The sequence below is a fragment of the Schistocerca cancellata genome, chromosome 1 (genome assembly GCF_023864275.1).
Source record: "Schistocerca cancellata isolate TAMUIC-IGC-003103 chromosome 1, iqSchCanc2.1, whole genome shotgun sequence".
Taxonomy (NCBI): Eukaryota; Metazoa; Arthropoda; class Insecta; order Orthoptera; family Acrididae; genus Schistocerca; species Schistocerca cancellata.
The window spans coordinates 1,176,367,460-1,176,381,515 of NC_064626.1; the positions used below are offsets into that span (position 1 = coordinate 1,176,367,460).

Genomic DNA, 14,056 nt, shown 5'->3' on the forward strand with positions numbered 1-14,056 from the left:
GGAAGCCAGCACAATCATATTGGGAGGATGCTTCACGGCACCGTACCTCCTTGTATCTGTTTGATTTTCCTTAGAAAATCAAAAAGCGCATTCTCTATCTTGTTCCAAGTTGTACGAGCAAATTCGTTTAATTTTTTTCTACTGTATGCGTTGTCTACGTTTACCTTATAACTGTCGGTTGTGCCTAAATTGTTTCTCATTCCTCAGAAAATTGAGGGAAATTCTTTTCGATTAGTAAACTTTGCTGTCAGTTTTTGGGAGGCAGTAAGACTGACCATCAAAGGCAGCGAAACATCAAAAATCATCCCCCCCCCCCCCCTCCCAGAAACCGCGAGAGCTCGGTATATGGAACGTATTCACAAATTTGTGTAAAAGCAAAATGGGGGCTTACTCATACCAAAGAATGCAAGAAAGCTGGACTGAAAAATTATCTACGCGAAACTTTTTGGTAGATATAACAGGAACCTCTGCAGCTGTACTCATAAGGTCAAAATGTTTGATTTGAAAACACATATCTTGTGCAACACTGAATTTAGGAACATGAGCTCTGGTCCAAATGAACAGTAGATTTAAGCAGAAGACGAATACCACATTAAAAATTGAGAATGTCCTGTCTCCCGACAGATTTGATGAATAATCCATTAACTGTTGGTTATTTTTTTCCCCAACTGTTGCATTCAAATACTTGCAAACCCTACGGCATGTATACAAAGGCAACAAATTGCTACAGCTGTTGCCCCCTGTAAGTATCCGTAGGCTGATTATTAATCGAAGATTGTTGCTATCCGCCCTATCTGCAACTTATTTACCTTATGTTGAAATAGAGACAAATATGTGTAACCACTGAGTGTCTTCAACTTCTGTTTGCTCCTTTATCTTTATGCCTGACAAAATTACGAACTACCCTTATGAGATTAATGTGCTAAAACACGATTATAAACCTTCTCTAAAACACTAAGAATTGTACACTATCTTTTTCTATACAGTGCTCTTCATATTAAAAAATTGTTACCAATTTCGTCTAGCACTGACGGCTATTAATGGATAACTAGCGGAGTACTTCTTCAACCATTTTTCTATACATGCTCATAGTACATCTACCGACGGAGATTATGGTTATAAAAGTTACATCGACAGTTTATCGTGAGACATGCTATTAGTTTCCATCTTTCGTGAGGCGACCTCTTCTTTACAAGTTCATGAAAATATTATTCTTATCAATAGCTACTGAAACATTTTCCAGTGACCCTTAAGGCAATTTGGTACAGAAGATGATAGTTCAGTATACGGCGTAATTTTTATCACTGTAATAAGCAGTTCAGCGCTTTCCTTTCAGTAACTATCCTGTCTTTATACGAAATCCAAGTAGAATCTCCCACAATCCATGGTCATAATTAGACAGTAATTTGTTTTCCTTTTGGCTACAGTGGAAAGGGGAAACATGCCTGATAAACGAAGGGCTACCTAAAAGGACAAACTAGGGGGAAGCTCAAACAAAGTCTTGACTCAAGACAATACAGCATGCCTGCCATAATCTATCCCTACCCGCCGACAGCCAAACTGTTGCCAAGTAGATAATATATCTGAGTTGTACAGTAGCCACAGAAATGGCCTCTGATGTTACTAATGCTAAATGATGGCAACTGATGGTGGAAGATGAAACACTGTAATGACTAGATTTTGATTTCGTTTTCATGTGTTAGGTGGAAATAATGCAGCGTTGGCTCCATCGAAATGTTTGCTTCCACCATCAGTAGCACGTCGACGTGAACGACGACTAACACTACAAACTAAACGCCTAGCGACAAACAGGCAGATACGAAAAGACCTTTTGGCAACTGGATGGGTCAGACTTCAGAGGAAGATAGCAGCCATGCAAGCCGTACTATTACCTCACGACTGCGAGTTTACCAGAACAAAGCTTATTTACATATGTGCTGCTTTTATAACGCCACGACACGTTTGCTGAATAGATGGTATTTAGACGTCTGTGACCCTCTATTAATCGCGATAACTTATCACTTTTCGCTACTCTTCCGACACTATTAACTATACACCCAAGCCGATCATCAACGAAGCCAAAGAAATCGAAGGTTAAATTCTACCCTTATCGGCGCAAAAAGATGGGTGCGCTTTTCAGTAACTGAAAGCGGAGCTTTATAGTCGTCCTGACTGGTGAGCGTCAGGTGAATCAAATTCATATGTTAGGTGTTATGCTGACTTTATCGTATATTACTCGTAGATACTGATATGGTTTGGCAGTGATGTTAAAAATACGTTCTCAGAAAAATACCTAACATGTTACATAGGGGACTGCAGCGTACTGGGAAAATCTAGGCTAGTCAAAAACAAAAGAGAGAGAACTGAAATTAAATATTTCAGCTTATATCATACATCTTTATTGTTACATACCATTAAAATTTGCAGTTTACGTGTATAATAATCACTGTGGGCGTATTTAGCAAAACATTGCAGTGGGGTAATATGCATATATATTCATATATATATATATTTATATAATATATCGTTAACAATGGCGAGGGTACAAGTCTCACACGCAGTAAACACAAATTCAGTGGAACAAAAGTTCAGACAGCGTTCCTTTTCATCAGAACAGTCAGTTCACCACATTTGCTTTCGACAGTTTCTGTCTTCCAAAGTATTTGAAAACGCAATGTCAGTCAACATGTACACACACTCGTTCACTCGTCCATAGACCTGTAATATTATCGTGTGAGTGTCTGCTCACTTACCGGCCACTTACTCTCACTCCTCTGGCAGCACAAACACTTTGGCTTAAACAATCGAACAGACAAATAGACACCCAACAGCGAAATATCTCAGATTAGGGCAGGGCTACCCGCGCCTGTAAAAACACACACCCTCCGCCATGCGTCTGTGAACACAGATCAGCACGACCCCAAATCTGTGGCCGCAGATTTGCTTGCTATTTAGCGGAGCACATAGGATAAGAAAGAAAGAGGTAACAGAAATAATTGTTGAGTGGGAGGATACGCAGTTACATCTGTATCTTACTCAGCAGAAGAAAAGAAAGGTATCTAATAAGTTCCCTCATAGAACAGCGACTAGGTTCAGACTTCGGATATAAATTTCTTGAGAGGAAGATAATAGCGTACTGAGTTGTTTGTAATTTGGAGCTCGCTACTAACGAAAAAACGTAGCCTGGACCGTATATTTCGCTTTTTTTTTAATTTCAAATGGCCAATTATAGTGAGAGCCTTGGCAAGTAGTCGAATCGTCAGGTTGGCATATTCGTATGCTTAGAAACAGAACTGTGAATTGTTTTTTATTTTATTTTAAGATAATATTTAAATATTTTAGATATTTGTATAAGCGATCTGGAAACACAGCCTCAATAACATTAATAACATTTGTACATATTACTGGAGCAATTTATCAGCATAATAGGTTCCGGACTGCCTTCTGCTCCTCAGTGTGTGCGAGGACTTTTAATAAGTTACGATATCGTAAGAAATAACGTTAAAATCTGTTGTATAAAAAAGGTTGTAAAGTAATAAATAATAAAATATTTGTGTTGTATGTTCATGAATGTGCCACCATATTCACATTAACATAGTCACCCAGGAGCGTTCTGTTATCGGGAGCTACCCCAATCGTACCTGAGAAAAAAAAGAGAAAGAAAACACGGTGATATTAAGGCCTATAGCTTACCTGTCTTTATATTTGCTTGAATACATTTCTGCAGCCGGCCAGTATAATGACAGTTTTTAGCAACTGTAATGTTTTATACGTGTGAGGACGCTTTACGCTGAGAGTTTCTCAGAAGTAAAATCACGCAGAAGTTAACTTTTAAACGCAAAGCGATTGTATCGTGTTGGAGATACATTGCAGGACATCCCTGTACAAATGGTACTGGGAATTCTTCTTTAGTAATAAACAATATTAATTACGAACAACATAACCGCAACTTCGCAACTTCGCTTAATGGAAGGTTTTTTATGATGTTACATGCTTCTTTGTGTTTTCCGCATGCTGTTTATTCATCTCAGAATTCTTGCTAGACCGAACCTCATGTAGTTTTACCGGGGGTGGCAGAAATATATCCACAGCAGAAGTATTAAGAGTTAGTGATCTGTCTCACACGCTTCGTAAATATGGAATTACTGGCCGCATAGAACAGGAGACCTACCGTCCGCTTGAACCCTACTGCATTCAATCAAGTGGCATACGCACCCGTTGATTCCCAGGTACACATTTTGTGATGATGCAAAACCGTCCACATAACCTAACACTGGCAATGATAGAACTATGTCGAGGGGAAAGAAGGTAGTGGGGTGAGAGAGAGAGAGAGAGAGAGAGAGAGAGAGAGAGGAATGTGAAAAATGCTATGTGCAGCGTGATACAGTACTCAAATCTAAACGTGTTACGCTTGGAAAGGTATGTAATACAGTACAGATAAAAAAGTGGAAGAGATTCGAGATTCCGAGAAAGAATCAGCTTGATTTTCAAACTTCATTGTCGTAAGATAAGTGAATAGGCCAGGAAAATCTATTTATGTGGTGTGATGGAATGTCACTGTTTCATTACAATTATGTATACAATAGAATTAAAGATCATCGTGTAATACTGCAGTGAAACTATTAAAGTATTTCTTGTTTGGTCTTTTTGTTAGTGAAAGTCAATTCAGAGTGGTCACTGAAATACTAATGTACGATTAGTGTAGCGACGATTCATAGGAAACGTGGCATCACATGTATTGCGGTCCCAACGGGCGGATTGCATGGAATGCCTACCCTCATCCTAGCGGCAGATTCGCTTCGGGTCAAAGCGGACATCGACTTATCACCTACGGGGTGTCACTTTCTTCTCTTACAGCTTAGCAACTAGTTTCTACGAGTGGAATGGTTAGTGAAGACAATACTGTATACACACACTCACACACACGCTTTTTTAATCTTTTCCCCTTAGTGAACACAGAAGCACAAACGTTAGTGGGGTCGACTGGCTTGTTACTAGCGGTGCAATCTACCATTCTAACTGATTACTGATGATTAGAGTTATTATTATTAATTATTATAATGTTTATTATTGCTTGGCGACACACGCAGTACGGGAACGGGGTGAAGTTTACACTTGCAAAGGAATATCGCAAAAGGATGCGCGCTCGTCTCGGAGAAAGCTCTCAAGTAATGAACTTTTACAACATCTGAAAATATTGAAAGGCTGGAATCATTCGTACTTTCGCTTTTCCATTCTTCCTAAAAAGCTAATTGAGATCATTATTACAAAATTTATTTGTATAGGAATAAAAACTCCTCGTTTTGTACGCTTAAAAAATTAAATATCTTGCCGATACGCCGGAAAATAATGAGATGCAACGCGTATAAAACTCAACCGTCACGCATTCAAATGAATCTGTTAAGACCAGAATGGAAGGACTGTGCTTTCAGGACGGGATATGTCGAGCTTTCTATCGCGTGCACTTGCCAGAATTCGCGTCTCACCGAGTCGTACAGTTCGGCAACCGTTTCCTCTCGAAAAAAGAAGAAGCAAAATACCTTCCAGTTTTACGGATTTTTTTAAAGCACATCCCATCTTCCATCATTGGCAAAAAACGCGCATAAAAATATCGCCTCCGATTTTCGCAAAAAAATACATAGAACGGAAAAACACAACCTATTCGTGGAACAACAGCAAACATCAACAGTAAAATATATATAACAACAGTGGACGATATGATGGCTCTTTTAGATCAGTATGCGATTATGGATGAAGTTATCCACAAATAGGACCTTTCTGAGAAACGCACTGAGAGAACGAAACGAGGTTACGGGCCGCAAAGGTGAGAGACGTCGGTTCCGTGGACAGGAATCCTTTAGGAGGCCAGAACAGCGAGCGCGGTTCACTGCGTCGCCGGAAATCGGATGAGGAGCGACAGAACGCGCGTTTGAGCCACGCCCTGGAAGCGAGGAAATCAAGTCCGTGACGCAGCAAAGGTGCCACCGCCCGGGCGTTGCTGCAGAATCCCTGTCGGTCAGGAACCTGTCCATTTTACTAACGCTAAAGCTGACGCAGGGGGATGATAACACGATTGGAGACTACGCTATTCGTCGCCTAGGCGATACCTTCCAACGAATCTACGAAACTTGGACAAATTTACCCTACGGCATTACTCTAAACTTAGCCTACTCGCTAACGCTACCTTTACCAGCACGGCTACTCTAGACACGATTTAGATGAAGACAGACAGGTTAACTAGACCCGCGTACGACTACGAAGAAAAAAGGAGTAGAGAGGAGTTTGATTACACGAAAGATTCTAACGCCGGCACGGGAGTTTTGGCCCGGTCGCGAATCTCGACACCGGTTTCTTCCGCCTGTTGACGGCCTAGCGCGATTCGCGCTAGGAATGCGCTAGCAGGAAATGCGTGCCGGCGAGGCAAGTCCCGTCGCGCCGCTAGCCACTGCGGAGTTAGTGGCGTCGCCGACCCGTGTCGAACGCGCCACACGCGCTTTCCACTTCCGGAGGAGCTGTGCGCGAACATCCCGACACCTCCGGTGGAGTGCCGGAGAGGGAGGTGACGAGTGGGAGGCGCGGGATTCGTGCGGAACGTGGAAAGCCGGGGCGGGCTGCTGGTTAGTGTGTTCACAGAGGCATGGCGTGGTGCAGGGCGTGGCCGCCGAACACGCCCACGTGCTCCACGGGCAAGGGCACGAGCACAGGCTGGTGGTGGTGCAAGCCGCCTCCCAAGTGATTACCTGTGGGGTACGGCAGTCCGAATGACGGGTAGCCCGAATAACCTCGACCTGCCGCGTATGCGGCGTACGCGGCCGCGGAGAACCCTGCAACAGGAGAAAAGGTGCGTCGTTAGTGCTGGGCGGTGTGCGGGCTGCAGGCGTACGGGCAGAGCGCCTCCCAGTCCGCAGTCGGCGGGGGCGGCGGCGGTCCGGCTATCTGCAAGCTGCAAGCAACAACACTGGCACATCCGTCAGCAGTTGTCTCACCGACTATAATAAAATAGCTGTATAATGTGTGTAATGCTGAAACACTTGGGCCGCACCTGGATTCGAACCTGCAGTCACGGACTGTGCAGCTGGTCCCGGCGGAGGTTCGAGTCCTCCCTCGGGCATAGGTGTGTGTGTGTTTCTCCTTACGATAATTTAACATACACAAATGAAATGTATTGCGAATACATTATTGTATGATTATATGATAGCGGAACAAACGCTAGTAGCTGTTACTTCTGTAAAATATCTGGGAGTATGCGTGCGGAACGATTTGAAGTGGAATGATCATATAAAATTAATTGTTGGTAAGGCGGGTGCCAGGTTGAGATTCATTGGGAAAGTCCTTAGAAAATGTAGTCCATCAACAAAGGAGGTGGCTTACAAAACACTCGTTCGACCTACAGTTGAGTATTGCTCATCAGTGTGGGATCCGTACCAGGTCGGGTCGACGGAGGGGATAGAGAAGATCCAAAGAAATTACGGCGCGTTTCGTCACAGGGTTATTTGGTAAGCGTGATAGCGTTACGGAGAAGCTTGCTGTCCACGTTTGGAGAGGGTGCGTTTCTGGATGAGGTATCGAATATATTGCTTCCCCCTACTTATAACTCCCAAGGAGATCACGAATGTAATATTAGAGAGATTCGAGCGCGCACGGAGGCTTTCCGGCAGTCGTTCTTCCCGCGAACCATACGCGACCGGAACAGGATAGGGAGGTACTGACAGTGGCACATAAAGTGCCCTCCGCCACACACCGTTGGGTGGCTTGCGGAGTATAAATGTAGATGTAGATGTAGGTTAAGTAGTGTGTAAGCTTAGGGATTGATAACCTTAGCAATTAAGCCCCATAAGATCACACAATTTCGTTTATATTATTTTATTTATTTTTTTGTTTTGTTTTGTTTCGAACCCGGGTCTCCTCCTTAGTAGGCAGATGTTCTGACCACTTTTTTTAAACTCATTTTGTTCATTATTGTTCGTTGCATTTCCTTGGGGCGGACGTCCCATGACAGTCATTCATGTTCATTGTTGATCCGTTGACTGTTTTTTTTTTTATTACAGATGGCAGTGAACCCTCTGACCGAACACGCTGAGCCACGGTGCCGACAACCACTCAGCCCTCCGGTCACAGTTATCATCGCAAAAGCACGGACTACTCTACCACCCACCCGCACGCTAGTGACGTGGTGCCCCTGCACATTGTCCTCATTATTCGCAGCGTTTCGCGGATTCCCGTAAGAGTTCGCGTGCGGTCTGCATTTGCACTCGTCTTAATAGCGAAAAAACGCCCCCACATAAATAATTAAGGCGAGAGTGGCCAATGATCCCTTCAGTGCAGATTCACACCACTCTCGAAACTCTCACGAGAATCAAAGAGACTATGAGGGGCAGAGGCAGTACGTCGGTAGTGTGTGGATAAGTTGAGGTCGCGCGGGATTAGCGGAGCGGTCTAAGGTGCTTCAGTCATGGACTGTGCGGCTGTTCCTGGCGGAGATTCGAGTCCTCCCTCGTGCATGGATGTGTGTGTTTGTCCTTAGGATAGTTTAGGTTAAGTAGTGTGTAAGCTTAGGGACTGATGACCTTAGCAGTTAAGTCCAATAAGATCTCACACACATTTGAGGGAGGTGCGCTAGGGTAGTCCGTGCATTTGCGACGACCACTGTGTCCGGATGGCTCAGTGGTTAGAGCATCTGTCTAGAGACGCGGGTTCGAATCCTGGTGCGGTACGAATTTTCAGCTTTCCCCACTGATGTAAATCATGTCTACTAGCAGCTACATATCGTAGTTGCTATGTGTTTAGAGTCCATTCATCTTCACCAACTGCTGCGAGCGACCGTCATAGGAGTGCTCCCTGCCTGGACTATAACCAACATGAGTTACAGGGTATAACAAAGTAATGTATACACTCTTTGACACTAAACTATCTTTAATTAAATCAGATAGTACTAATTACGGTGGGCAATAATTCAGAAGACACTGAAAACTTCACAGTTAGTTGCAGAAATGAAAATAAATTTGGCGTCATCGTTTCAACAAGGGAAATGCGTGCTAAAGTATTACTAGAAAACTGAGAAAGTGGGCGGGGTTTGACGGTGACAGAGAGTTGAATTTGGAAAACCACCACCATCACGGTTAACAACCACAAGAATCCGAGACAAGTCTGAAGTAAACGGGACGATGCATGATGTGGAGAAGGGACGTAGCGAAAGCAAGAAGCTCTCAACACCCAACGTAAGTGATGATTCAAGACACAAGGGAATTACAGATGTTGCCTGTCGTATGAAATTATTGGCCTGGAGACTCCAGTTGGGGGTATTTCGGCCGCCTAGTATAAGTCCCTTTACCTGACGCCACTTCCGGGATCAGACCAACATAATATTCACTCCAAAAGCTGATAAAATCCGATCCGGCAGGGATACGACCCAGGACCCCAGGATCTAGAAACGTTAGCCATTGGAGCACGAATTGCGGAGGACAATGATGAACAGGATGGGGTGCAACCTTACTTTCAACTTCTTGTAGGGAATCTGTCAGTCGCACATCCTCTTCGAGTTGGACGGGACGAAGAGGAAATGCTCTGGAGCATGCAAATCGATCACCACATTTAAGCCATTTACACTTTTGACTCTGAGGTACTGTCAACAACACAGTGTCCGGCTCAAAACCACAGACACTGGATTAGCTAAGAGAGCAAATTGAGGAAACCTCCCATGCTATTTCACAAGAAATAATAGAGCTGGTATGTCGCTCTGTTTCACGTGATTGTCGACGATGCATTGCAATGGCCATTTTGACCATAACCGCCTTAAGTTATTCCTTAATGTAGACAATACCAAAAACTTTTCATTTCTATTTGTTTTAAGTAGAGAGGTATTCGTCTTAAAATTGTTTATATTCCCTTTATACAGCAAACTGAGGCGAGTGACGCTCGACAGCTTGTAAATATTTAAAAGACGTCACACCGGACAAAATGTCGCTCACTCCCTTAAAAGGAGCACAATGGTCACTTTACAGTGCCATGTCCTACAGTATACTGTAAGTTAAAAAATCATGACGTTCCTGGAGAAAACTAAGTTTACCTAAAAAAATTCACAAGAATTTAGGAAAAACCTCTCTTATGAAACACAGTTCGCCTTATCCATACTGGAGTTCTTGCAAACAGAAGATGTAGGCGAAAATGTAGCTTCTATCTTCCAGATTTCTGAAAGGTTTTCGACACTGTACCACATCATCGACTGCTAACCACGATGTGATAATATGAAATATCCTCGCAAATTATGTGATTGGTTCAAGAAATAAGTGAATAATAGCGCCTAGTGTAACGTACATGACAATGAATGTATATCGGAAAGTAACACAGTCTACATACAACAGAAGCGTAATGGGACTTCTAACGTTTTCTGTATACTTAAATGTTAATTAGACGAGATCATCAACACGATAAAATCGTTCGCTAACGGTGCTGTCGCGTACAGGAACGCATCGTTATTACACAGGCATAACGCATTGCAGGTGGCTGTTTACGTCTGTCAGTACGCGAATGGCACAGGAAAGAAAACCGATGTTACTGGTACAATATACCCTCCGCCATGCACTGTACAGTGGATTTCGGGGTGTGTATGGAGATGGGCATAGTGAGCAACTGGTACCTTCCGGTCATGTGACTGCACAGCTGACGTAAGTCGTGGCAATGTCATGGTAAAAAATGAAAATGTCGTGTGGCTAGGGCCTCCCGTCGGGTAGACCGTTCGCCTGGTGCAGGTCTTTCGATTTGACGCCACTTCGGCGACCTGCGCGTCGATGGGGATGAAATGATGATGATTAGGACAACACAACACCCAGTCCCTGAGCGGAGAAAATCTCCGACCCAGCCGGGAATCGAATCCGGGCCCTTTGGATTGAAAGTCTGTCACGCTGACCACTCAGCTACCGGGGGGGGGGGGGTGCTTATGTGCAAGTCGGTTACATGGAATCCGCACAAAAAGACAGGTCTGACGTGGAGCCTGTCAGAATGGCGTGGAGGAGCTGCCGTGCTTGGCCGTGCCCATGAACACTCCGTGAACAAAGTTGCCCGATTAGTTGAAGTATCATCGAGGAATGTCTAGCGTTTCAACAAGGAAGGCTCTACCACTCGCAGTCAAGTAACACGACTAAGAACAGCACTCGTAAGCAGATCCTAACGAGGAAGCGAGTCACGCCTTTTCATTAAAAGTCAGTTTTAAACTCTCCAAGAATTGCTTCTGTCGGTGAATGTACTACACACATCGAAAAAAGGTTTGGAACACCCCGGTTCCCAGAACTCTTGAAGATAGACGTTAACTGTGGATATTGTATCACAGACACAGTCCCTTTGACTGTTCAGAGATGTCACTAAGGCCACAGATGTAAACAACCATGCGTGAGCAGCGCCTATTAGACGGAGGGAGTCCGACAGCCTATCAGTTCCTGTAATTCCACCAGGAAGGAGGTACACGGCTCGTCCTATCTGTACTTCAACCATGTCTAGACGGTCAATACCGCGGTTCGGTCGCGTCCGCATTGTTACATCGTGCCAGGAAGGGCTCTCAACAACAGAAGTGTCCAGGCGCCTCGGAGTGAACCAAAGCGATGTTGTTCGGACATGGAAGAGATACAGAGAGACAGGAACTGTCGATGACGTGCCTCGCTCAGGCCGCCCAAGGGCTACTACTGCAGTGAATGACCACTACCTATGTATTGTGGCTCGGAGGAACCCTGACAGCAACGCCACCATGTTGAATAATGATTTTCGTGCAGCCACAAGACGTCGTGTTACGGCTCAAACTGTGCGCAACAGGCTGCATGAGGCAACTTCACTCCAGACATCCAGGGCGAGGTCATCTTTGCAACCACGGCACCATGCAGCGCAGTACAGATGGGCCCAACAACATGCCGAATGAACCGCTCAGGATTGGCATCACGTTCTCTTCACCGATGAGTGTCGCATATACCTTCAACCAGACAGCCGTCAGAGACGTGTTTGGAGGCAACCCGGTTAGGCTGAACGCCTTAGACACACTATCCAGCGAGTGCAGCAAGGTGGAGGTTCCCTGCTGTTGTGGGGTGGCATGATGTGGGGCCGACGTACGCCGCTGATGGTCATGGAAGGCGCCGTACGATACGTGAATGCCATCCTCCCGACCGATAGTACAACCATATCGGCAGCATATTGGCGAGGCATTCGTCTTCATGGACGACAATTTGCGCCCCCATCGTGCACATTTTGTGAATGACTTTCTTCAGGATAACGACATCGCTCGAGTCGAGTGACCAGCATGTTCTCCAGACATGAACCCTATCGAACATGCCTGGGATAGATTGAAAAGGGCTGTTTATGGTCGATGTGACCCACCAAATCGTCCGTTGCGGAGTGGGAAAATCTGGACCAACAGTGCCTTGATGAACTTGTGGATAGTATGCCACGACGAATACAGGCATGTATCAATGCAAGAGGACGTGCTACTGGTTATTAGAGGTACCGGTGTGTACAGCAATCTGGACCACCACCTCTGAAGGACTCGCTGTATAGTGGTACAACTTGCAATGTGTGGTTTTCATGAGCAATAAAAAGGGCGGAAGTGATGTTTATGTTGGTCTCTATTCCAATTTTCTGTACAGGTTCCGGAACTCTCGGAACCGAAGTGATGCAAAAGTTTATTTGACATTTGTATGTTCATCTCCACAAGCAGCAATTGCTAAGGGAACTGCATGCAATCGTATTTGGAGTCTTACACGTCGCAAAAAGGCCACTGCACGTAGCAGCATATAAAGCTTTTCATCTTCAGTCAACCGCATTGTTCGACTGTTCTTTGGCTGCAGTAATAGGCGTTACTTGTAATGATTTACAATATTCACTGTTTGTAACGGACCGCACATTACTACCACAGCAGCGCTGTCATTTGATCTCTTATCAATTCTTATGGCAAAAACACACAATGGCCGGTTATATTTTATTAATCAGAACATAGAATTATCTATGTTAAGTACGTTGGATTGATAATTGTGTCTGAGGATTAGTGCGAGAGAAACGTGAACTAAATATTTTTATTTGTTCAACGAGCTGTTTATCTTGGGGCATACAAGGTTCTTTCAGCAATATTACAACTGCTACAAATCCTCTTGGACTACAGACGTATGCCACGGTCTTGGGTCCGCACTTCGCATTCTGTAATAAGTAGGCCCCCTTATGGATGAGATGACCAACTGAAGTTATCAAACAAATCAGCTGTCGTTGAGTAGTACTTCGAATACAACCACGAAATTAGGCACGGGAAAAACACGCTCAGGCACTGGTTTTAGTGGTGTGGGATAAAGTTATAAGACGTCGGCCGGAATGTAGTATTGATAAGCCTAAAAATGGGGCTGTATAGTGTGCAATGATAAAATCATGATAATAGCATTGGTGAATTGGGCCACAATTTATTTTCTCATAATTAATTTGAGCCATTAAGACATTCACAAGTAGCATACGAAAAATTACAGCGGGTCACATAAGCAACATTATTTCTGTGACTTATAGGATATATAACGCTGCAGGTATCAGGTATGTTTGAATGTAAGACGACACATATTTTACCCAGTGAGCCATCTGGTCGACAGTACAGGAGGAGGGAGGTGACTTTGCAGGAGGGAAGAGCAGGTGGGGGGGTCAGCGAAGAAGTGGAGGAATGGTGCACTACGCTGATCACAGGAGTCTATAGCGAACGGTTTAATGTGGCATGTTATATCCAGGCCAGATAGCTGCAAGAAATCGCCAGGATCTCAAGGTTCGCTTCAACATTCCCTTCAGACAGATGTAGTAGCTGTCACGCAATCGTTAGAATAACATAATAGTCCAGAGGATGCATGACAGGGACACCACTCGCTGGCCAAATGCGCTACACAGCTAAATTATGGTCGCAGCGTCAGAAGATCGACGACACGAAGATAGTCAGCTGAATGGATCAACACAAGATTAGATGGTAAGACATATTTATGCTTGAATTTCACGCAGTTATGGAACATGGGACTCGTACAGAAATTAAAACTCCGAAAACACCTAGAGTCTGGTT

At 44.3% G+C, this 14,056-nt stretch overlaps 1 protein-coding gene across 1 annotated transcript in view; it reads right to left on the reverse strand.

Moving 5' to 3' along the window:
• Nucleotides 1–14,056, reverse strand: part of LOC126094195 (RNA-binding protein Musashi homolog Rbp6) — a 1,305,639-nt gene that overhangs the window by 65,156 nt on the left and 1,226,427 nt on the right. Inside the window, exon 9 of the mRNA XM_049908777.1 lies at nucleotides 6,741–6,824. Coding sequence (XP_049764734.1) covers nucleotides 6,741–6,824 — 84 coding nt within the window. The remainder of the gene's footprint in view (nucleotides 1–6,740; nucleotides 6,825–14,056) is intronic.